Source organism: Chlamydotis macqueenii, chromosome 8 (assembly GCF_036417535.1).
Source record: "Chlamydotis macqueenii isolate bChlMac1 chromosome 8, bChlMac1.mat, whole genome shotgun sequence".
NCBI classification, from domain to species: domain Eukaryota; kingdom Metazoa; phylum Chordata; class Aves; order Otidiformes; family Otididae; genus Chlamydotis; species Chlamydotis macqueenii.
The window spans coordinates 10,525,284-10,547,957 of NC_141563.1; the positions used below are offsets into that span (position 1 = coordinate 10,525,284).

The 22,674-nt window shown below is 41.2% G+C and overlaps 1 protein-coding gene across 2 annotated transcripts in view; it reads right to left on the reverse strand.

The window, feature by feature from the left end:
• C8H1orf21 (chromosome 8 C1orf21 homolog) overlaps positions 1-22,674 on the reverse strand; it is a 119,394-nt gene that overhangs the window by 47,989 nt on the left and 48,731 nt on the right. For both annotated transcript variants that reach the window (XM_086753554.1, XM_086753555.1), the window contains exon 3: positions 590-684. In XM_086753554.1, the coding sequence (XP_086609680.1) occupies positions 590-684 (95 nt within the window). The remainder of the gene's footprint in view (positions 1-589; positions 685-22,674) is intronic.

Sequence of the window (22,674 nt, forward strand, 5' to 3'; positions counted from 1 at the left end):
CTGTGATTTTTAAGCCACTTCAACAGTATCCTAGTTATTTCAAGAGTTTACTTGAGATTTCCTTCCTGTAAGTGGAACTATGAGCCAGCAAGGTGCTCAGATCAGGGAAAAAGAAACACACACAAAATTATTCTTGTGACTGCTGTGTTACGGATGTATTGTTTTTTCTACTCCAGACTGCATTCCCTGTGAATTGTAAAATATGTAAAACCAGAAAGCACAGAGCAAATAACATCTACATAAGTAGGTCATTTTCTTAATGGCAGCACACTGCTGCTTTACTACCAACTCGTTTGCAATACAGACATATACATTTCAATGCACGTATATTTGGATCTGCAAAGGAGGTGAGCAAGTATAATCATGGAAGCACTCACTCCAAGATCAAGTAGAGCATAATTCAGAAAGACAAGCAGGAAAGAGCCATATTCTGCACCTTATACGTGAGCTTTGCAGAGAGTTATGACATTTTTAAGAAAATGCTCTTGCCGCGCGTAAGCTGTAGTTTAAATGTGCTGCACGTTGCATATTTCATTACAAAAGCAGAGCCACGTAATTTCATTAGATAAGCGATAAGTTCATTCCTTACCAAGTTTTCTTGGTTCCTGGCTGCTATTTTCTGATCATCTTCTCCCCCATTTTTCATGTATTTGACCTCTTCCACTGGTTTGATCCTATACTCATCTGAGCACCAAGAAAAAAAAAAAAAAAGAAAAAAAAAAGGAAAAAAAATTTGAACCAGTGTAGTTCAGCAGCTGGGAAAAAAAAACCAAACTAAAACCAAAACAACTGACTAGAAAAGACCCTAATTAAGCAAAGCAACTAAAAATTACACATATAAAGTTTCAAAGGCTTAAATGTGACTGATACCAAGGGAGTTTTTCCTGACTGAAGCTTCAGTAAGAACTGCCAGTTCTAGCTTCCAGCAATTGTTCAGTAGCTCTATCGTCTAATATAGCCACGGCACCACAAAGAGGGGGACGTTCAGTATGTACTCTCCCCCAGATGTCTCGTTTTCTGCATAATATGTTTGATACAAACAAGTTCTTTGCTCCTGCATCCTCTCTGGATTTTTATTATCAGTGGGCAAACAAGAAATGTACAGTAGTTACTACAGAGAGCAGTCTGCTCATGGATGTCCCTTGCATTAAAAAAATCTCTTTTGAAAAGCAATGTTGACAGAGGCTATTTAAAATGTAAGTTAAAAGCTGGGAGGAAAAACCCACACCAAAAACCACCTCATTTTTTAAATTTCATTCTTCCTGCACTGTTTTAACAGAGCTAAAGCAAAAGGTACACCATGCACAGTCACACAGAGATTTCTGGAGAAAAGGTCCCATTCTGAGCATCCTCCTCTCCCCACGCCTCCCACCACGAGCATATGAACGGCACCCAGGTAAAAATCCAGTGTGAAAATCAGGAATAAGAGAAGTAAGATTCCTGGTTTGTCCTTAATATTTATCAGCTAGGCACTTTAGCTCTTCAAATAATAAATGCCCAGCTTCTGTGTCAGTACTGAAGTATTATCTGCCATACGAGTGCTACCCCACAACAGCCTCACCCAAAGCCTGAACAAAGGGTGAGGGGGTTTTTTGTAGAACAAGATGGGATTTGGTAACTCTTCTTTCCAGCCCTAGAACACAGTGTTTGCAGTGCCAGCACTGCCTTTTCTCAGCCCCTGTTACAGCTTTTTGCTCTGGTCATCTTTGTAGCACGTGAATCCATAGCAAAAACACCCAGAGTTTTGCACTCAGACTCCTCCAGCCAGGATATATAATGCAGAAGGAAAAAACTTCACCCCATCTAAGAGGAAAATCTTAATACAAAATAAAATAAGACAACACTATAAACAAAAGGTAAAATCTGGACAGATTAAAAGAACCCACACAAACGTTATCATTTTTATTTGAGTTTTCAAGCAATTTATGTCATTTGCTAAAGGAAAACCAAAACAGAACTGAATTTTTCTGGGTTACTGTACTGTTAAAAAAAAATTAAAATTATTTAGAGGAAGTCTGTTTACAGGAAACTGTTAGTCACAGAGTGTATAAGTTAAATAAGTCTAACTTTCAAAATCAATCTTTTTTTAAAAATACAGCATAGTTTTGCATTTGGCCTAGTCTATATCTATATGCTTTTTATATTATAGAGTTTAAGGAAAACTGTGAATTTATCAAAAAACAGCACCTCAGATGCAGAGTCTCTAAACAGATGGCAGAATTTAAGACAATATTATTAGATTGGTAAACGTGAACAACAATGCTGATTTGGTTTTCGTTTTTAAATGGAAGTCAGGTAGTCTGGAGGCGACAATTCACAAAACCAAAAAGGCTGAGCACAATAAAGCCTGGCAATTAGAAGTACTTGATTGACTGCAATGTCTAACTTGTATTTTTCTCACTCCTTCAACGATCTCCGTTGTGATTAGCAATAAAACCTACATGCAGAAAAAGCATAAAACTCCCACGGTGGCACGTATGGATTTGAACAGGAAAACAGATGAGAGAGAGAAAATAGCACACAGGAAGTTTGCACAACCTGCAGCTAGTCCACATTAACTGAAAACGAGAGGCATGTTCAACCCGGCCTTGTAGGTAAGGTATGGAGGTCCTGACGTTCAGTGGCAAAAATAACCTCTGAAACATGTCTCCTGCTTATTCCAAGAGATTAGCTGTGATCGAACACTGAGCACACGCCCGGGCAGCAGACCATCCTACGCGGACTGTACATAAGGGATGCTTCCTTGAAAGACATCGTCTCCTGTAGCAAGCGGAGCAGGGCACTGATGAGCCCGTGACTGACAGTCATTATAATCAGATTTTTATATAAAAGTTTGATCCAGTTCAATAGGATGGAGGCAAGATGGGAAGGAAAGTTTTTCTTAGAAACTTAATTCTGTATTTCTTCTCTAACTGATCGTAAGAGTGCTGCCAGGTACCACTGTTCAGGTATCTGAGCTGAGAACTTGTTGGCACCTGGCTGCCCAATATTCATCATCACCATTGTGACAACACTCCTGTAATTATTGCAGCATTACTATTTACAAATTGGGGCTGCTTTTACTTGCAAAGCAGAGTAGTTCAGCTGGAAGGGACCTACAGTGATCCCCTAGTCCAAGCCTGACTGCTCCACAGCCAACCAAAAGTCAAAGCTTGTTGTTAAGGGCATTGTCCAAATGCCTCAAACGCTGACAGGCTTGGGGCACTGGCTACCTGTTCCAGCGTCTGACCTCCCTCTCAATAAAGAAATGCTTCCTAATGTCCAGTCTAAACCTTCCCTGGGGCAGCTTTGAGCCATTCCCATGTGTCCTACCACTGGATCCCAGGGAGAGGAGATCAACACCTCCCTCTCCACGTCCCCTCCCCTCAGGAAGCTGTAGAGAGTAATGAGGTTGCCCCTCAGCCTCCTTTTCTCCAAACTAGACAAGTTCAGAGTCCTCAACCACCCCTCACAGAATGTTCCTTCCAGCCCTGTCACCAGCTTTGCTGACCTCCTCTGGACGCACTCAAGGACCTTCACATCCTTCTTACACGGTGGGGCCCAGAACTGCCCACAGTACTCAAGGTGAGGCTGCACCAACGCTAAATGCAGCGGGACAATCCCCTCTCTTGACTGGCTGGTCCTGCAGTGTCTGATGCACCCCAGGATGCGGTTCGCCCTCCTGGCTGCCAGGGGACACTGCTGGTCTCTGTGGAGCCTGCTGCCACCAGCACCCCCAGGTCCCTTCCTGCAGGGCTGCTCTCCAGCCACTCCTCTCCCAGTTTATACTTCTGCCCAGTGCTACTCCATCCTAGATGCAGAATCCAGCATTTGGATTTAAGTTTCATGCCATTAATGATTGTCCAGTGCTTCAATCTATCTAGATCCCTCTGCAAGGCCTCTTGTCCCACGAGAGAGTCAAAAGCACCTCCTGGTTTGGTATCATCAACTTGCTAATGGTGCATTCAACTCCTGCATCCAGGTCGTTGATAAAAATATCAAACAGAACTGGCCCTAGGATTGAGCTCTGAGCAATACTGCTGGCGACCAGTCACCAGCCAGACATAGCCCCGTTCACTACAACCCTTTGCTCTGCCCTTCAACCAGCTCTTCATCCAGCACACCATAAACTTGCTCATCCCACAGCTGGAAAGCTTCTCCAGAAGGATGCTGTGAGGGACAGTATCCAACTCAGAGGACCAGGTAGCCCAAGGTCTATCAGTATTATTCAAGACTGAGGCAAAAAAAGCATCTGCTTTTTCTTCATCTCTATTAGTTAGGTGACCATCTTCAACAAGAATCAGTCCAATGTTTTCTTTAGAGCTCCTCTTGCTATTAACTTCAGCAGAGATCTCCCTGAATTGTGTAGGATCCATAAAAAAAATAAATGTTAGAGAATCTGTGGACAGAGTCAGGCTAAGCAAGGGTAAGGATTAAGACATGGACACAGGACATTTAAGGACTACTTGAGTTGCCCGGGCAGCCAGCTCCCAGTCTTCGTGGTTGTGTGAATTTCTAGGCTACGTTGCCTTTCCAGCTTCAGCTCCACATGACTCTTTCTAGAGATTATTATCAACAAAAGTTCTCAAAAACATAATTTTAAATTCACATTGAGCATGGGCACAGATCCTTCAAATGCTGCATCATTTTCCAGACACATCAAGTAGCCCTGAAATGGTGGGAAAGAACATAGCACAGTTTTCTTGTGCAATTTCCACAGAGTTCGTAAACACGCTTTCCCCCAATACTTTACTTAGGAATACAATACCTATTCAATTATCTGTGCAGCATAGCACAGTTGACATTACTCTTCTCTCCATCCTACCAACTGCAGAAGTGCAGATGCCTGGACATTTCATGCCTGAGACATGCAGCAGCAAAAAAAGTTTCCAAAAATAATCCAGTCATTTTTCATTACATTTTCAGGACAAGTTGAACACATCATGCCAACTAGCAAGTCTTACTTCAGAGAAATACACCTTCTCGTTAGGAGAATACAGATAAAAGAAACTCAGGAGGTCAAAGCAGAAGACACTTGCTTCTGTACATGTTAGCAGAATTACTCTTTTAATAGAAAGTGTCTTACAAAATTAATATTAATGTCATGGCTCTATTATACGGTATGTGCTTGGGCATGAGAAATCTCTACTTGTATCTCAAAAAGCAACATAAATTTGATGCAGTCTAAAGCCGATGACCTGCCTTAAAGGCCAAGAGACTACCTCCTGGGGATGAGGCACACTAAGGAAGAAGCAGACTGAGTAGCCAACACTCAGCCTTCAGCACCTAAACAAATGATTAACAGACAGGAGTGCCACGCAGCTAGCAACTCCATCAAAACCACGTGTTTTGAGCAAGTACTGCGTGTATCAATACCAGACAAACGGGCAAAACCAGCGCTGGCCTGTGGAAAGCAAGCGATCAACCTAATTTCAGTTAACGGGAGCAGAAGAGAGGACTGAGCCATGAACAACTGTTTTATCAGATGCACACAGAGATGAAGGGAAGGGATCGGCAATGTGAAGTTTAAAGCAATGTTATGACTCACAAGCTCTAATAATTTCCTATCATAGGCAAAATATTTTCCTTAAAATAGGGAGCACAAATACAATATATTGGCAACATTATCTCATACTGAGTAGTCTCTTGCTGGAGGGAGGTATAAATAGATACGATTCCACTTTCAAAGGGGGAAAAAAACAGCTAAGTAATTATACTGCCACAGAAAGAATAAGGAGGAGTATCCAGCTGACTGCAAGCACTACAGCTTCCCAGGTACGAGGAGGCATACCTGGAAATATCCACTTTCTGAACTAGCCAACACATTGAGAAAAAATCCCACCTCTAACTAATTTCAGTAGTCACTGAACTCGGCTGCTTAAATACGAGTAACTGCCCGAATCACAGCTAAAAAGATGATATTTATACCTGTAACCTTCCTGCTATCTGAGAAGAAACACTAGATTTTGCTCGCAGGTCTCCCTCTAGCATTTACAGTACTCAGAGACACAAATTTCACCCTTCACATTCATGTGGAACGCCTTCCCCCCCTCCCGGATCAAGCTAAGCTGTAAAATCTCTTCATTTGCATGGTCCCATCATGAGCACGTTCAAGTTCAGATCTGATATGAGAAACGCAGAACAATTCCTGAAAGCAATGGGACCAGTCAATATTTTGCACGTTCCCAGCCAAGACTGCAATGAGCAGTCAACCAAAAGGCAACCAAAGGGTGCAAAGGAGGAAAGGTGGCAGTGAGCAGCCTACCGAGGGAGGACACTGCTAGTTGATGTAACAGAAAAGGAATTATTCTAACGCGTAACACCTTGCTCTTCACGAGTAAGACAATATTCATTATCACAAATATACTAAATATAGCAATTAAATTCAAGTAATTATTTGCAGAAGACAGGTCTTGCACTATATTACATTATTATTGGGAGGACACAACTATATATAGACTTTTTTGACTAGGTGAAGATAATATTTATCTTCTATAGATACTATAAATATATATATATATATATATATAAGATGAAGTGTTCAGAAACCACAAATCCTGAGCTATTTAAGAGACCGTTCTTGTTCTAAAGTTACTGTCAGGATGAAAGTGCTGCAAACACAAAAGAATGGATGTTTAAGCAACAGCCACACCCTGAAGTACGACACGGAGTGTATGTTCATTAATGGCTTTAAGTAAATATGAAAATTAGATTAAAGACAGGTTGGAGGAATGGGCCTTTGATGCCTTCCCTAAAGGTAACACCTTTAGGTATTTGCAAAAGGATGCAAAATTTACCTTTTGATTTTCATCTTCTGATTTCTATTAAAGTAAATATAGCATTTTGAGATATTTTGGTCTGAGCGATCAGAAACAAACCCAGAGAAATCCTTAAATGTTGACTGAGATCAAGTAGGACCTAATTAAGTATGGCACTCAACAAGACCTTTAAAACCATAAGAAGTTCAAAATAAAATAAATTATGCAAAGTTCTGTGCATATTTACCTTGCTCTACCTTGCTAAAGAGTAATACCCTTTTTCTTTTTCCTAAACACAGTTTTAAATCAAAAACAAAAGTGAAACATCTTTATGCTTCTTTCCTGTGCAAAACTAAAAACTGAGTAGTGAATATGATAAAAATTTTAGGACACTATTACTCAGTGTGGTGTATCATATATAAAGAGAAAAAAAACTTTATGCTCCTTTCACGTGTAAAAGTACAAATCAAGTACTGCCTTCCATTGTGTGGTATATTATATACAGAAAGAGAAGATTTCCAACAACTCAAATGGGGGAAGAATGGGATGACAGGATCGCCACAGCAAATACAGAGTTGAAGAAAAGCAGCCGAATTGAATCGAAAGAAAAACAACGTAAATGAACCACAAATAAAAGACAGAAGTATTGTCGAGCACAACACCCACCACAAAACCCATCACAGGATATAAACCAGAAAGCAGTAACACCTCTAGCTCTTTGGAAGGGCAAGGGAGGAAGACTTTTTAAGTCGAACATGCTGCAAAAATTGACAGTAGGCAAATCTTATGAATGAAGATCTCCATCTGGAAACAGATAATTCTACTCAAACATGTCACCCAGTTGCCATGGCAATGTGACAAAGAAAACCAGCGCTCATTAATAATGATTTCAGTGATAAATTAGTATATCAACTTATAATATTGAAACGATTGCTAGAGGGGGGAGAAAAAGAAAACTGTGGTTGTTTCTATGAGAAAGATTTCTTCGGCACTTCCAGACATCACTGAAGTGCTATTACCACAGCGACACCAGTAATGATGCTATTTCTGGCTCAGTTAAAAAAAAAAAAAAAAAACCACAACCAGAAAAAAAGTATAACTTCACCAAATATATCTGGACTCACTCTGATTTGCATAAATCTTTTGTTAAACATCAAGTCTTAAAAAAAAATAATAATAATTTTATTAAAAATCCTGATTTACACTGCATTCTCCTTTCAGATATCTAAGAACAAATAGATTTGGCTCTGCTGTCATCAACAGGGACAGTGGGTGAGCCTCTCTTCTCTATTTTCAGTGACATATCAAGTATCAGACAGGAGATCAGTGGTACTCCAGTCACACCACCAAGAAGAAAGTTTCTAACTACATCTTCATCTTCCTGTGCTTCATATTTTTCTTCAGTATATCTTGCCTTTCTGTCAAAGGAGATGCCAAGATTTATCCTTCATCCGCAATAAAAACACACGTCTATTCTGTAAAATACGAACTTCTTGTCTAACAAATTTCTCTGTACCATACTTATTTCTGCCAGGTGCAGAAAGTACTCCTACTGCTGTGATCACGACGAATGCCATGGATCAAAGATTCACGTGCTCTCCTCTCTCAAAGACTTGAAAGCTAAAAGGTATATTTAGCTAAAGGACTAAATTGCTCTTTCTGAAAATATTTTTTAAAAAGTGTGAAGATATTTTGATGCAACTTAACTGAAACATATAACAGCAGGTGAGTCATGTAGATGCTAAATAAAAATCATGTCAAACATCACCCACAGCACCATGACAAAGGAGGAATACTCTGAGCTCCACAGCAACACTGGCGGGTCAAGCAGTGGTGAGTTTAACTCTAGAACGAGCCAGGAAAATTGGGAAAAATCATTAACCACAAAGAAAGTCAAGTACTAGAATTAGATTGCTTGGGTGGTTGTAGTTTCCACCATCAGATGTCTTTAAAGAGTCATCAGCCTTGAGTGCCACAGGTTCAAGTCTATCCTGTCCTGGAGCACGAGAGGCATGAGATGAGCTCTTTAGATTATTCCAGCTGTGCTACCGTATCAACTGCCTGGATATCAGCAAAAGCTATGTCAAAAAAAAAAAAAGTTAGAGAAAGAACTTGTAAAAATCCTGTAAACTAATGATTCTCAAAGGAAATACTAAGTAATGGAGGATATCTCAGTCATGTTCTTAGCTCCAGCTTCAGGCACTCTAAGAAAGCAGCTTCTACATGGTCGTTTTGATTCTATCCGGTTATTTCAATTCTGACTTAGTTGCTGAGATTCACAGCTGCAGGGATGGATTTCCAATCCACCTGGATGTGGGTTGAGAGTGAAATTTCATCTGAGATCAACCAGCATGGGGCGAGCAGGCTCTCATCTTCCTCTGTCATCAGTCCTCAGAGCTATCAACTCCCAGGCAATTCTCAATCCTAGTGATCATGTTGCTTTTACTAACACAAACTAAACAGAAAAAATAGCTTAGCAAATAAGCCAACCTATTTTTCTCAAAGGACTATCTGAAAATGTTCATTCGCATTTCCCAAATGAAGTTATTTTACCTTAATCCAATCTAAAATATAGCCCTTGCTGGAAACTGAAGCAGCGGACACCACCAGATATTAAACTGAGCGCAGGTGCACAAACAACACATCAATTCTGCCAACAAAACATAAATCATCTGACAGAAAACCTGTTTAAAAATCTGAATGTACTACATAGACAACAACACATCTGGAAAGATCACCCTCAAGTATTTTTTCTTCTTCCTACACAATCCTAGCACGTGTTAGCTAGGAACGCTACCTACTGCTTCTGCACATGGTAGATGTGACGGCTAGGGGTGGGATCTTTTTGCAGGGGGAAAAGAGATTGAGATATTCAGCATAACAAAAAAACCCAGGTCCTAACTTCTGCAGTATTGGAAGGACATCTGCCTTAAAGCTAGGCAAGACAGGAGTAGCGCTTTTTTAAGCTGCCGAGCAGTTCCTACTACAGCCCCACATCACGCCCAGCATTTTATGAAACATTACGTCCCTCAAGGGTGATGGTTACTTGAAACAAAACTGGAAAACTGTAGCAATTTCTCTTCTACTTTATCAGACTACCCCATTCCAGGCCCAAATCACGGCAACTTTCAGCAGCGTTCCTCTGGGACTGACACGTTTGACAGGAATGTGGCTTCATTAACATTAACAGACGTCATTTTGATCTTTGCTGCTGTGAAAGCACAAAACCTCATATTGCCATATTAACCCATTCTTAACGCTGTTAGGAATTTCCAGTGCTGCAAACTGCCTGCAGCTCTTCATCCTTTGGGTATTCTCCATCTCTCCCACGAAAGGCCCAGCCTGACTTCTGCCTGGGGTAGAGGGTGCTGTTACAATGGTTGCTACACTGCTGCTCATTGCGTGCCTCAGTTTATGGATCTTGGATTTTCTGATTTATTTTCTCCTTCCATCTAATAAAGTCAAAGATTATGATGGAGCCATAATTTAGCTCCCTTTTTTCTATCAGTGCACAGGACAGGAGCAGCTGGATCAAGGAGGTCATTACTTGGTTCCTCCTACTACTTTGTTTCTTCTTGGCCAAAGATTCCCAGGGCTACTTTACATTTGGCCTACCACACTCCAAGTATGAAAACTACAGTGGTATACGTAATGTTCTGTCACGTTACGCATAAAGGATGGTGCTAGCTAACCTTGCACTAGGGGCACAGGTGCACTCAAGTGTATCTGCTAGGTCTGCCTCAGCATAGGTCAGAGAAGTAGTTTGGCAAAGGAAAAAAAAAAATTAAAAAAATACATGTTGCTGTGCAACCAATACAGTTATTTTATGGGAAGTAATTTTTCCATAAAGATTTCTGCTTTATACATAATCTATGTATCAACACTATGTGGAAAACAAGTGACAACTCACCATGGTTTGCACAACTGGTTTCCTCGCATGCAGGTCATCTACCTGGGGTCTACAGACTGAGTGGGGAGGACAGTTCATCAGTCAGAGTTTATAATCTAAAGCTTCTCCTGCTCTAGCTCAGACTTCTTCCACGCTCCTCAGGGTTAATTCTCTTCACACGAAGAGAAGTATGGGAAGATGCTAGGACAAGCAGAAGATAACCACTATCCAAAGCTGCTTGCAAAACAATTCTTGGGGACAAGGGGGCTCATGGACGTGTGCTGCATGTGATAGTGGGAGGATCAGAAATCTTAAAAGCCCCTGGACTCTGAAGCTCTGCTTCTGCTCTCCTCCATCATGACTCCCTGACAAGAAGGTCAGGGACTCTCCAGCCACCTCCACCAAGGAATCCCCCCAGCCAGGTACATACAGCAGCTGTTTCAAACACAGGGAGATGTACCACAACCTCACAGGCCATTTCATTACCTCAGAACAACTCTTAAAAACACAACCTCAGTATCCTAAAATCCCATTACTGCTAAACACACAATTTGCATCTTGCTTGCATGGTATCATTTTAATTCCACGATCTCCAGATATCTTAAACTCCCACTTCTATTTAAGATCTGAGGAAACTCCGTGTATAAGATGGTATTGAAAAAACAGTCATGTGAGCGTATAACTTCAGACTTTTGTGCACTCATCTGTAATTAAGAAGCCAAAAACCAGTGCTGGTGGTGTGCAGTCATAATTGTCTTTCGGCTACCCAGATTTTTGCTTGCTGATACTATATAACTCATATATATATATATATATATATATATATACACACACACTTTTTTTTTTTTTTTGAGCATTTAATTAATATATAACTTTGAGCCAGACGCCAGGTTGTTCAAAGGAAACCATTTCTCAGGTGGAGGAGATTACAGCCACTGTGCTCGGCAGGAAGGATACTCGGTAAATGCAATTATCTAGCCCACTAAAAAGATCAAATTGAGAAATGAAAGCAGGAGAGGAAACAAGCAGCAGAGAGATTAATTAAAGGAACAGACAGGAGGAAAACAAAGAGTCTGTCCCTTGAAAATATTGCTGTTCACAAGAAACCATCAGGTAGGTTTTTGGATCGAGGTTGCCCTGTCCTGCCCCAGCATCCCCATACCATGACAGGGGAGCAGCACATATCTGTCCTGAACAGGCCTCCCTGCATCTTGAAGGAGTTGGAAGTTCAGCATTTCCAATCACTTACTACATTTAAATACCACAAATTTATTTTTAAACAAAATTGTGTGACTCTGCCCTGAAGAAAACACTCTGTGCTGCTCAGAAATTACAAAGGCAAAGCGTGAAGAACTGGCTTCAGATTCACAGACCTCTTCATTGTGGAAGGGAAAGTCAAAAAAGAAGAGGAACAGCTGGTTAGCAAACTTGGCAATAAACAGCAACACAAGAAGGGCTAAAACTTCTCCTATGATCCAACTGGGTGGCAAAAACCTAGCAAGCTTGTAGGCAGTGGTGGTAAGACCTCCTCCGCCATGGAGAAGAGACAGGTGCCATCCTCTCACCATTAACGAAACTCCCGACCTCTGCTGACTCTCCTCCAGCCAGCATTTGCCTACATAGTTCATTGCAAAATATTTATCATTTTAGCATAGAACCTGTCAGGGACTACTCATATTCCAGAACATAAACCTAATTGGCCATTACCATGAGCATCCCTTCTATAGCAGTGGAGGTCCTGCTCCTTACAGCCCCACTAACGTGTCGACTGATTGCTCTAGACACCAAAAATCTCTCCTGAACTGAGCTGCCCTAGGAGTTCCTTGGAAAAAAAGTTGTTACTGCTCCACACTCCCAGAATTACACATTTCCTATTATTGCAAATACATGATGAGGTGTCTTCAGTTTCCTTGTCAATAAAAAAGCTGATTCCTCTTTACCTAACAAGTAATGCCATTCTCAATCAGTCAACTATTAAATGAGATTGTTGCCCTGCAACACATGACTTGAAATGGATTTTCGCATCCTTTCCAGCTTTCTTCTATTAATATTAGTCTATCAAATTTTCACTGCTCATGTACCTCAAAGAATGTTTGTAAATCAACAGATACTTCATTTTTATTAATTGCATTATGAAAGGGACAGAATAATTACCCAGGACCAGTAACGTACTGGAGATTCAGACAAATGTCTCCTCAATGCTAGTACTTCCACAAACAAAGAGGGGAGTGGGGACCTAATGAAAACTTGGTTTATAAAACACAGCCCACATTTCCAGATGCAAAAGATACAAAAGTTAATTACATTACTTTACTTACAGGCCATTTGAAGAGCTACAAAAATAACCTATTGGAAAGATTAATATTTTACTCTGGTTACAATGCTCAGAGTTAATTTATTATCTCTGAAAGATGCCTACTTCCCCAAGCACTGTGCATGTTGCAAAAGCTTCATCTAAAGTCCCAAAAGCAAACTCCTACCTCCTGCACAGCGCTGACAGAGGCACTTCATTCAAGCAATCAACAGTAATGAGAGGAAAACCCTCAGAAATTCCCAGAACCAGAGCACTACAGGGCAGCGAGGGACTGCCTGGCTCACAGCCCCGTCCAGTCGCAGGAGATGTCTGGTTTAACATCTCCATCTCAGCATATATGCCAAGTCACAAATTAACTCCCAATTCTCTGCAGTACGTAGCTGGTCTCTCTTCCACGCCGCCTTGTACTGTTAACGATCTCCTCCCTCTCCCCTACTGTCATCATGAACATCACTTGCTGCCTGCTGTCTTGCAGTCACATTGAAGCCGCTCTGTGCAAATAACACATCAATACACAAGTTTAGGATATGCTGGAAGTGCAAAGATGTCTGGGTGAAAAAGAAAAAGAAAAATTAAAAAATATAGTGATTTTTCATGTCTCCTCTACCCTCTGGGCAACACTTTTTAAAAGAAAGTAAAATATCAATGTGTGAGAAAATGCAGGTTTTAATAACAGCTAAAAAAAATTAAAAATAAAAAAAAAAAAGTGTTCTTAGAGCACTTACATTAGATAAGCACTTTCAGCCTAAAAAGATCTGAAGATGCACCCAGTTCCTACAGTCAGAAATTAGATATATACTTGATGACAAAACACAAGGGATAACATGTATGTAATTCGAATACATACAACAATTAATACAATTTAGAAGACTTCCATGAAAAACACCTACATCCACTTTTTCCCTTTGAATGGGCCAAGATCACTCCCGAAACCATAAATCCTGAAACAAAGGCAACTTCACGCTACTTCCCAGTATCGCTGAATACGAAGTGCTCTGCGCCTCTGTGGCCTGAACAGCCCCTTGCAGTGCTCTCCGTACAAGAGCAGAAAGGAAACATATAATTTGAGAGCCCCCTAAACCTGATCCTTTTTGCCAGAGCCCCGCCTCATACAGATACGAAGAAAAGGCGCATGGCAGGGCACGACTACACCCACTCGGCAGAAGCCAGGCTTTGTTTTTCATAAGCCCATGAGGCAATAATCTTAACATTTCCAAATTCTCTGATTTTTTCCAATTTTTTTTTGGTGTAAGCTCAAGATAGAACGTTGTCAGTCTTGGGCCTCAGACCAGGACAACATGCAACTGCTGGGTTACAGAATTTATTTAAAACTCCCATGATGTGCCAGTGTTTTGCAGAAGTACCTAACGGGAAAATGCCTAGCAAACAGATGTTTTGCTATAGTCTGAGCACACAGAACAGCCAAGTATTTCGGCAAATTTTTAGAAATCGAAGTTTCACAGCAACTAAACTGTAAGGGCATCTTTGGCTGGGTATGCAAGGCTACACAAATACCTACGGGTCAGGTATCTTTTCCTTGTATTTAACAGGCATTTCTACCAGTAGATATTCCTACTATAAATGTAAAGCCTACTGTTGCTGAAATGAATACGCACCTGTGCAGCTTCGCAAGGCTTACTTGAGGAACCAGAGAATTACCCCCCAGACTGAGGTTTTCCTGGCCAAATTTCAGTCTTTGGGTTTTGTTTTGTTGTTGGTTTTGGTTTTTTTTTTCTTTGTGGCCAAGTAATGCAATAGTTGGATGATCACAAAAAGAACACTGCAGCAATTGCAAGTGTGGCATTTTTACCACGACTTTTCCTCATTTGCACCTACAGGCAGGCAGTGAACACCAAGGATTCTGTCTTTAAAAGATTAAGTAAAAAAATATATTTTGTCTTTACCATGAAACAAACGGATTTCCTTGAGCACCAAGGCTCTCAATACATCCTGGCTTCTCTCTAGCAAATGCCAAAGGCGGATGTGTGCCCCTATTTATAGTACACTAACGCAGTGGTGAAATGCACACCCCATGCCCTTTATTTGTATTCAGCTTTCACTATACTCTTCATGGAGCTAAGTAGCTTGTGGGAAGGGTCATTCCCAAGAATAAAACTATGTTAACTCTGTGCAAATATCAACTGCTTGCAGAGACTCAGGGGTGCCCTCAGAGCCCCCCGTTCTCTGGTACATCTCATTCGGGTGCTCCGACACCAACAGGCAGATTGCAAAAGGTGAAAGCTTACATAAAACGAAGGAAGTAGGGGAGTTCTGACGTGTCTGTGATTAATTTCTCCCCCCAAAACGGGGATAACAACTGTTCCCCTACCTTGGTTCACCTCTCTTTATATTATAAATCCCCATCAAAGGCGCTGAGTCTGATTGCGTGCGTATCATGCCAAACGCAGCAGACACCGGCCTGGAAAGCCAGGCATCGCCAGAAAGCAGATAGCAGTGGCTGTACCAGAGAAGGTCTGTATAAACACAGTGTGCTTACACTAAGCTGAATGACATTGCAGAATAATTCCCTCATCTAGCACCACGACAAGGCATTGTAAACATTGCAAGACTATTAACCGCCACAAGAAGATAACTACAGAGTCTGACTGCTGCTTAGTTAATTCATGGACACCTGCTCTGCTTTAAGTCCAGGTCTTTTTCAGGTGTCACGCGATTTCCAATTCATTCCCATGCAGGAGAAAACTCTACAAAGCTATGGTTTCACAAAAAATAATGTAGAAGTCCTCTTTATTCAGTTTTTCTATTGCAAAATTATCTGCACACATTTTCAACCATTCCAATGCTAAGTTAAATGTTTAAGCTAAATCTTTGATGCTGAACTGTATACTAAGGTTGAAGACCTTACCAAGAAAAGGGTACTTTATATGTGCTGGCTAGAGAGCAAACATGGGTTACAAACTACAGGGATTATTTTTTAAGCTACGGCCATACAACACAACTGTATCAGCTTAGTCATTCGATACAATATTCTCAAAAAGCAGCAACAAAAAGTAAGAATTTGTTTTGTTAAATTTAGCCAATTGTTTCCCTACCTGTAAGCAGAGAACCTCAGCAACATTTATATGGCAAAGATCTGCTATTCATTTGGGAAAGTAATCTCATTTAGGGTCTTCCTGATTTTTTTCAAATTAAAGAATTGAAATAACAGGAGACAGAACTCCAAATGTACACCGTTTTTCTTTATTGCTTATATCTTGCTTCCTGTCAGGAGAAGTCACGACTAAGAACGGGAACGCTTTATCTGGTAAATCAGGTACTCAATTGATATAAATGCAGTGCCTCCCCAAAGCAAGACTGCAACGTGGCTGAGGGCACAGCAATGCAAAACCTCACCCCACCAATGCCTGAGAACACCCCTCCAGCACACTAAAACACGCTGTTTCTGTGCCTCTGCTCGGTCAATCTGCTCCCTACCACAGGCTTGCTCACTGGTGGCAGATGTGATCAGCTCCCGTGGGCCAGCATCTTCTTCTCCTTTCTTTGTACTTTGACTTAATACGAACAAAAAAGCTTCTGTAGCCGTAAGGTCAATGGTATGAAAGAGGTGGCAACTGCTGCGTGAGCTATGAATACAGTGACAGGGAAGTATGACATATCTTTATCCATGTTCAGACATTGCTAGCTCAATCATGCCCAGTCCTGATAGACTCTGTAGTGCTATCAAAACAGAATTTATTCATCATAATGTGTACAGCAGTGCAGGGTGAGGAAAAGCTCTTGAACCCTCCTTGAATGGGAACTCTATGGCTATCGTGAGCGTTGGGTTGCACAGGAATTACTATACTTGACCGAGGAATGTCTTCAACCACTGTTGCTTTACTTCACTGAAATGATTTACAACTAAGCAATTTTCCAACACCCTGGTATTTAAAAAGCTGCTCTACCATCACTTCTGAATTAGTCTTCTTCACTGCTGCATCAGTGAAACTAGATGCTGAAAACAAAGCTTGATAAAAGTGGCAAGGTGTCTTGCTGGAGTCTACAGGAACCTTTCCATTTACTTGGTCTCATCCCTAAGGACCACCAGACCAGCACTGCTCCACTTGCAAGTAAAACCAAAAGGGAGAAGAGTAAGAGAAGGGAGAGCTAGTCCAATCAAATCACTACATAAAGCCCATGATGAACAGACAGACGTCGTCAAAGCCATGAGTGCATTAAGAGGCCATGACCAGCCTCCCAAAACCCCCACTTAACTCTTCTGCCCATGGATCCAGGAGTTTTAATTCACGTGGAAAACACTTGATTTGCACACACTGATCACCAATACATGACTAGACAAAACCTGAGGGTGGGGTTTGGTTTTGTTTTGAGATTATTTTTTAAACCCTGTAGCTTCCGTATAGGCATAAAATAGTAACTTATTGACTTACCAAGGGTGTTCTCAGAGTTACACAAATATACCATAAACCTAGATAATCAATGTAATTTTATTACCTTTCCCACATGAACATAGCACCAAAGTGCAAAGTGGTTTTTGGTTCTATTCTTCTCTCTCACTTCCTGAAACACGTTTTTAGGACTGACCCATGTTTACACAGATAAGAAGCAGGCTATCACCAAACTAGGCTGGAGCAGAGTGGATAAAAACAAAGATGTTGTTAAACTTAAAAAAAAAAAATCATTTCAACTGAATAAAAACGTGAAGAAAAACAGAGTCCAGTATAATTCTGGAAGATGTTCATGCACTTCAGCCCTACACTCACCTGCTTTTCTTAAGCTTTCAAGCATTGAAGCAAGATATACTCCACAACATGAGCTGCTGCAATCAGGAACAACGCAAAACCTACCCTTTCAGGAGCTCAGTTGGAATTTGATTTTAAGCAATGAAAATCTCCTCCTGTTTTGCACCCCTGAGACTGGGTTTTCAGAGAGCAGATGCCTATGTGCCACTCACTTCCATGGAGTTCAAATTAAGCACTGCATGGAACAAGTCCTTGTGGTTGTACCAGAGATATTTGTTCACGTTTGAAAACGTCTTTAAAAAAGGTTATTGTTGCGAAATATCCAGCGTGGTTGTAGGACACTCCATAGTGCTGGTCCCCTTATGCATAATCACTACTGTCCCTAAAACAAGTAAGGTCTGACATTGCAGAAGCATGTCAGGACAGCCAAACGAGCCGGAGCAATTACTATTTGTGTGCTAACCAGCTGACAAACAGAGTCAATAAAATAAATGCTGCCAGGCAAAGCGAGCTGCATGTTTGTGTAAAGCGTAGTGCAGCAAGCCCTTCTGATCTGCGTGCATTCATGCCAACATGACAGAAATTACATTCCTTAAACTACCTCTTTCAAGATAGTTTTAGTTCAGTGAGGATGGCCACGCTGAAAGATAGCATGGCCAGAAGAAAGAATTTCTCATTCTCAGGTTTAGCAGTTTTTTTCCGACAGTTAAGGGAAAGGAAGAGGTAACAGGAAGGTGTTATTCATGGAAAACACTTCTAATATATTTTTCTCACTTCGAATTTTATCTAAAATCTTCCCAATTTCAGATCTTCAAATGGCCAGACGACCTGCAGAATTTTGTGCACAGGAACAAGGCTGTTTCAGGAAGCTGATCTCATTAATTAAGGACGTGAACACTCTGCCAGTCTCACGGATATTCTGAAGTATCCTGAGCAACAACCTGAGCCTGAAGTTTTGAGTAAGATGATACTTCTAGGCCTGTCAATTAAGGAAAGAGCCTTCAAAACAAAGTCAACTCTACAAAGGTTTGGGCACAATATTTTCGGAGATGATGACGCACGTTTAGGAAAGGTAGGTCATAGTTCCAAATTCCCCCGTATACACCGGGTATGTTTTCAAAGTTTCAATTATTTTAGTATCTTTTGGCACTTAATTCAAATGCACACAAGTCAGAGCTCTGCTGTCTTGGGCAGTGGACTGAGACACCCACATGGATGAGACACGGCAGATGTGAGGAAGGAAATACTTGACCATTAGGAGGCAGGGGCTGGCAGAAGTGAGACAAACCCATAAAACATACAGGAAGAAAAAAATCACTAACATGAGAAAATTCATGATGAGCTGATAAAGTGTTTGGTTTTTAAACTGTGATATTGGTGAACATGAAGTCAAGTAAAACTACCTCCTTCCAGTTCAGGCATGGCAGCCACAGAGCAGCACATTTGCTTCAGGTGGCCAAGCTGAATTCTTTGACTTGGTGAGAGAAGGGAGCCCTCCCCGCGAGACGGGTTGCTGTTTTCCTGACACTGCAGACCAACTGCCACCATATAGGACAGGTCAACACTTGCTGTAGTTCAATACTCTAACTTTCCTGCTTGGCTTTTGAACTATGGCATTTCTGAAAGATTTGTGAAGAAATATCAACAAAAGAAATAACCGTTGAAAGAAAAGGAAGCAAGGAGGAGCAAAGGAAAGATAAGGGAATGCATGCCTGCGAGTGATCTGACATCGGGTCCATCACACATCTCCTCCATGCTGTCCATCTTTAAAACAAGGGCGGGTCTCTAATACAAACCAGGAAAGTTGTGAAGATGCTTCATAAGCTGTAGTGTAGTCAATCGGATACTATGTTCATCAACCAGTTTTTCAATTTCATTACAATACCTCAATGCTAAGGATTTCCTTTCTAGTATTCTCATATCTGCTCTGAGATAAATTGGTTTATAAACTACTGTGCTTTGCGTTCAGCTTTATTTAGACTGGTTTAGCAACTGGAGCCGCTGTTAATAACAGAAATTCTATTTGACAATTGCAGCACAGATATTCCCAATTTGCCAGAAGATTCTTACCTGCCATGTTTACTCTCATTTTTGCAAAGCACCCAAGAGCTCCACATAAACATCTCAATTAGCCTTACTGATAAACAGATTCTAAAATTGTTTTTTTTCCACAAGAAAACACATTATCATTTTCTTACACACAAAAAAAATCACGTCAATAACCTCCTCCCCACATGAGCATCCCATGATTTTTTAAAAAGGTACAAGTAAAATTCATCTACAAGAGAGAGGTTATATTATTAAAACGTATATTGAAATCAACAACGCTCAAGGCTCTATCATGGCATTTTGTTCTTCATTGGTATTTACATTATTATAGTTCTTATGTATTGCCCTGGAAATCAGCTTTGAAGTGGAATGATGAATAAACAAAGATTTATTATTACTATCCTTATTAGAGGGGTTTTAAAGTAATTAGAGACCAACAAGACATAATAATCATATTATATTCAATCTTCTCTAGAACATCTCCTTTGATAGGCCTGCTAACTCAATTATTTAAATATATATTACAGCAAAATGCAGTGTGGCTTCTACAGTTAGGATAAGAAGGAAATTTTTATGTTTTGTTTTCAGTTAACCAGAATTTGTTCTTAAAAAATTCATTAGTTTCATGGTGGGTTTCTTGGTGTTAAACACTAGAGCCTCAAATTCACAGTGAACACCTGGCTCAATACATCTGCTCAAATGAAAAGAAAGTTAAAAGCTGGGGAGGAAATATGGCACTGGATCACAATCTTAACCTGCAGTGACCTTTAAAAGTTTTTTTTTAAAAAAAAAAAAAGTCCTCATCAAAGTGATGATCTCTCACTCAAATAGTCCATATACTTGGCTTCAACCAACCCCACCAGGGAAAGAAGGAAAAAACATCTAGAGGCTCTGAGGATGAGCAGAAGCAGACCTACAGCACTCTGAGCAGTTCAGAAAATAATCCCTGGACTCAAAGGGACATCTATAGTTGAGAAATAACTACTGATTAGAAAAAAAATATCTAAACACTGTACACCTGGAAATTATCTCTTTTTCTTCTAAAGCAGGGTGGATAAACGTTAAGACAAAGATCAGAACCCCTGAAGAAAGCTTTGGAAATGTTAAGTCTTCTTCTAGAAAGGCCACCTTCTGAGAGCTTGGAGGGAGGGCTGCGAAAGAAGTGTAAGGCTCGTGGCATGCAAGCTGAGTGACAAGAAAAAGGCAGAGGGCAAAGCTGTAGCCCTCTTGCTGCTCATAAAGTCCTGCATGGCTGCTTTCCCTGCTTCTCCCCTGAAAGGAAGAGGAAAAAGTGCTGAAGGACTAGAAGTGTGTTCAAAGCAAAGTACATGGTTCAGAGCAATCCCAGGCACAAATCCAGGCTGGGTGTAGAATGGATCGAGAGCAGCCCTGAGGAGAAGGATTTGGGAGTGCTGGTGGATGAGAAGCTCAACATGAGCCAGCAATGTGCATTTGCAGCCCAGAAGGCCAACCGCATCCTGGGCTGCATCAAGAGGAGCGTGGCCAGCAGGTCAAGGGAGGTGATTCTCCCCCTCTACTCTGCCCTGGTGAGACCCCACCTGGAGTACTGTGTCCAGTTCTGGAGCCCCCAACACAAGAAGGACATGGACCTGTTACAGTTGGTCCAGAGGAGACCACAAAGATGATCAGAGGGCTGGAGCACCTCTCCTATGAGGACAGGCTGAGAGAGCTGGGGCTGTTCAGCCTGGAGAAGACTTCACAGAGACCTTATTGCAGCTTTCCAGTACTTAAAGGGGGCTTATAAGAAAGATGGGGAGAAACTCTTTAGCAGGGTCTGTTGTGATAGGACAAGGGGTAACGGTTTTAAACTAGAAGGATGTCTAGGGATATCTGGGGATGATTCTGAAACTTCCACGATTATTCAACCTTAACAGCAGAGACAGTATGGCTCTGTATCGCTGTAGGCTGGTACTGGCAGTTCTTATTGCCCAGCTGGAAAACAAGTGCAATTGCAACGATGAACATCTAGTTCATTCCCCAGCAGCTCGACCTGCTACTTTTAGAGCTGCAAATTATAGCAGTAAAGCAAAACAGGAAAGCTCTTGAGCACCAGAAAATACGGAGCTTACAGAAAATCACATTAACAACTGCACCTATTTGTGGAAAAAGGATGGCACGTGGGAAAGTGAAGGTTTTCTCAGCTACATGGCTAGTATACAAAAAAGCAGACAACAAAAAGCCCTAAGTGGCAAAAAACCCAGGAGCCCAAGGCAAGGGTAAGCGCAAAACTGGCTAGAATCAAACAGAAGTATTTTCATACCTCCTCTCATTCAAAATGACCTATGTAATGCAAAAGCAAGATGGATAGTACAGTCCTTACTGCTGACTTTTTGTGCCTGCAGCTTGTCTGGGGATGATGTTCAAGGAAGAAAGACGACTACCGTTTTCATCTCTGGTGTTAGGCAAGCAGCAAGGGGCAATATACCATAAGCCATGCCTTTCAGACCACACCAGCTGCCCAGGGAAGGCAGCAGTGGCACTGAGGTATTTTCCTTTTAATTCTGTCATTGCTGTTCCAAGTCCTTCGGGATTTTTTTCCACACATGAAACAGTTGAGACAATCTGGGCTGCTACAACTAGGAAGCTGGTACCTGCTAGTTCTGCACAGGTGCTTTAAGTCAGATTAGTCCCCAGATGTGAACACTGTCAGTGTTCGTCATCTATGAACATCATCATTTACGGATACTAACATTCTCAGGATGTTATCAATGCTATTACCACATCAGCCACCTTTCAACCTCACTTGTCATCTCTGTTTCTTTTACTTTGCTGCCTCCTTCCCCAAAATCTCTTACTGACTGCATCCAATTCCCTTTCCATCACCTTCCTGCTCTTCGTGAACCACCTGATTTCCCTGTCACTCACCTTGGGTCTTGCTTTTTTATATTAAAAAAAAACTGTGTTCAGGAACTACGCAAGGCACTGTGCACGTGATGCATGCAGCTTCCTGCTTCTGGGCAT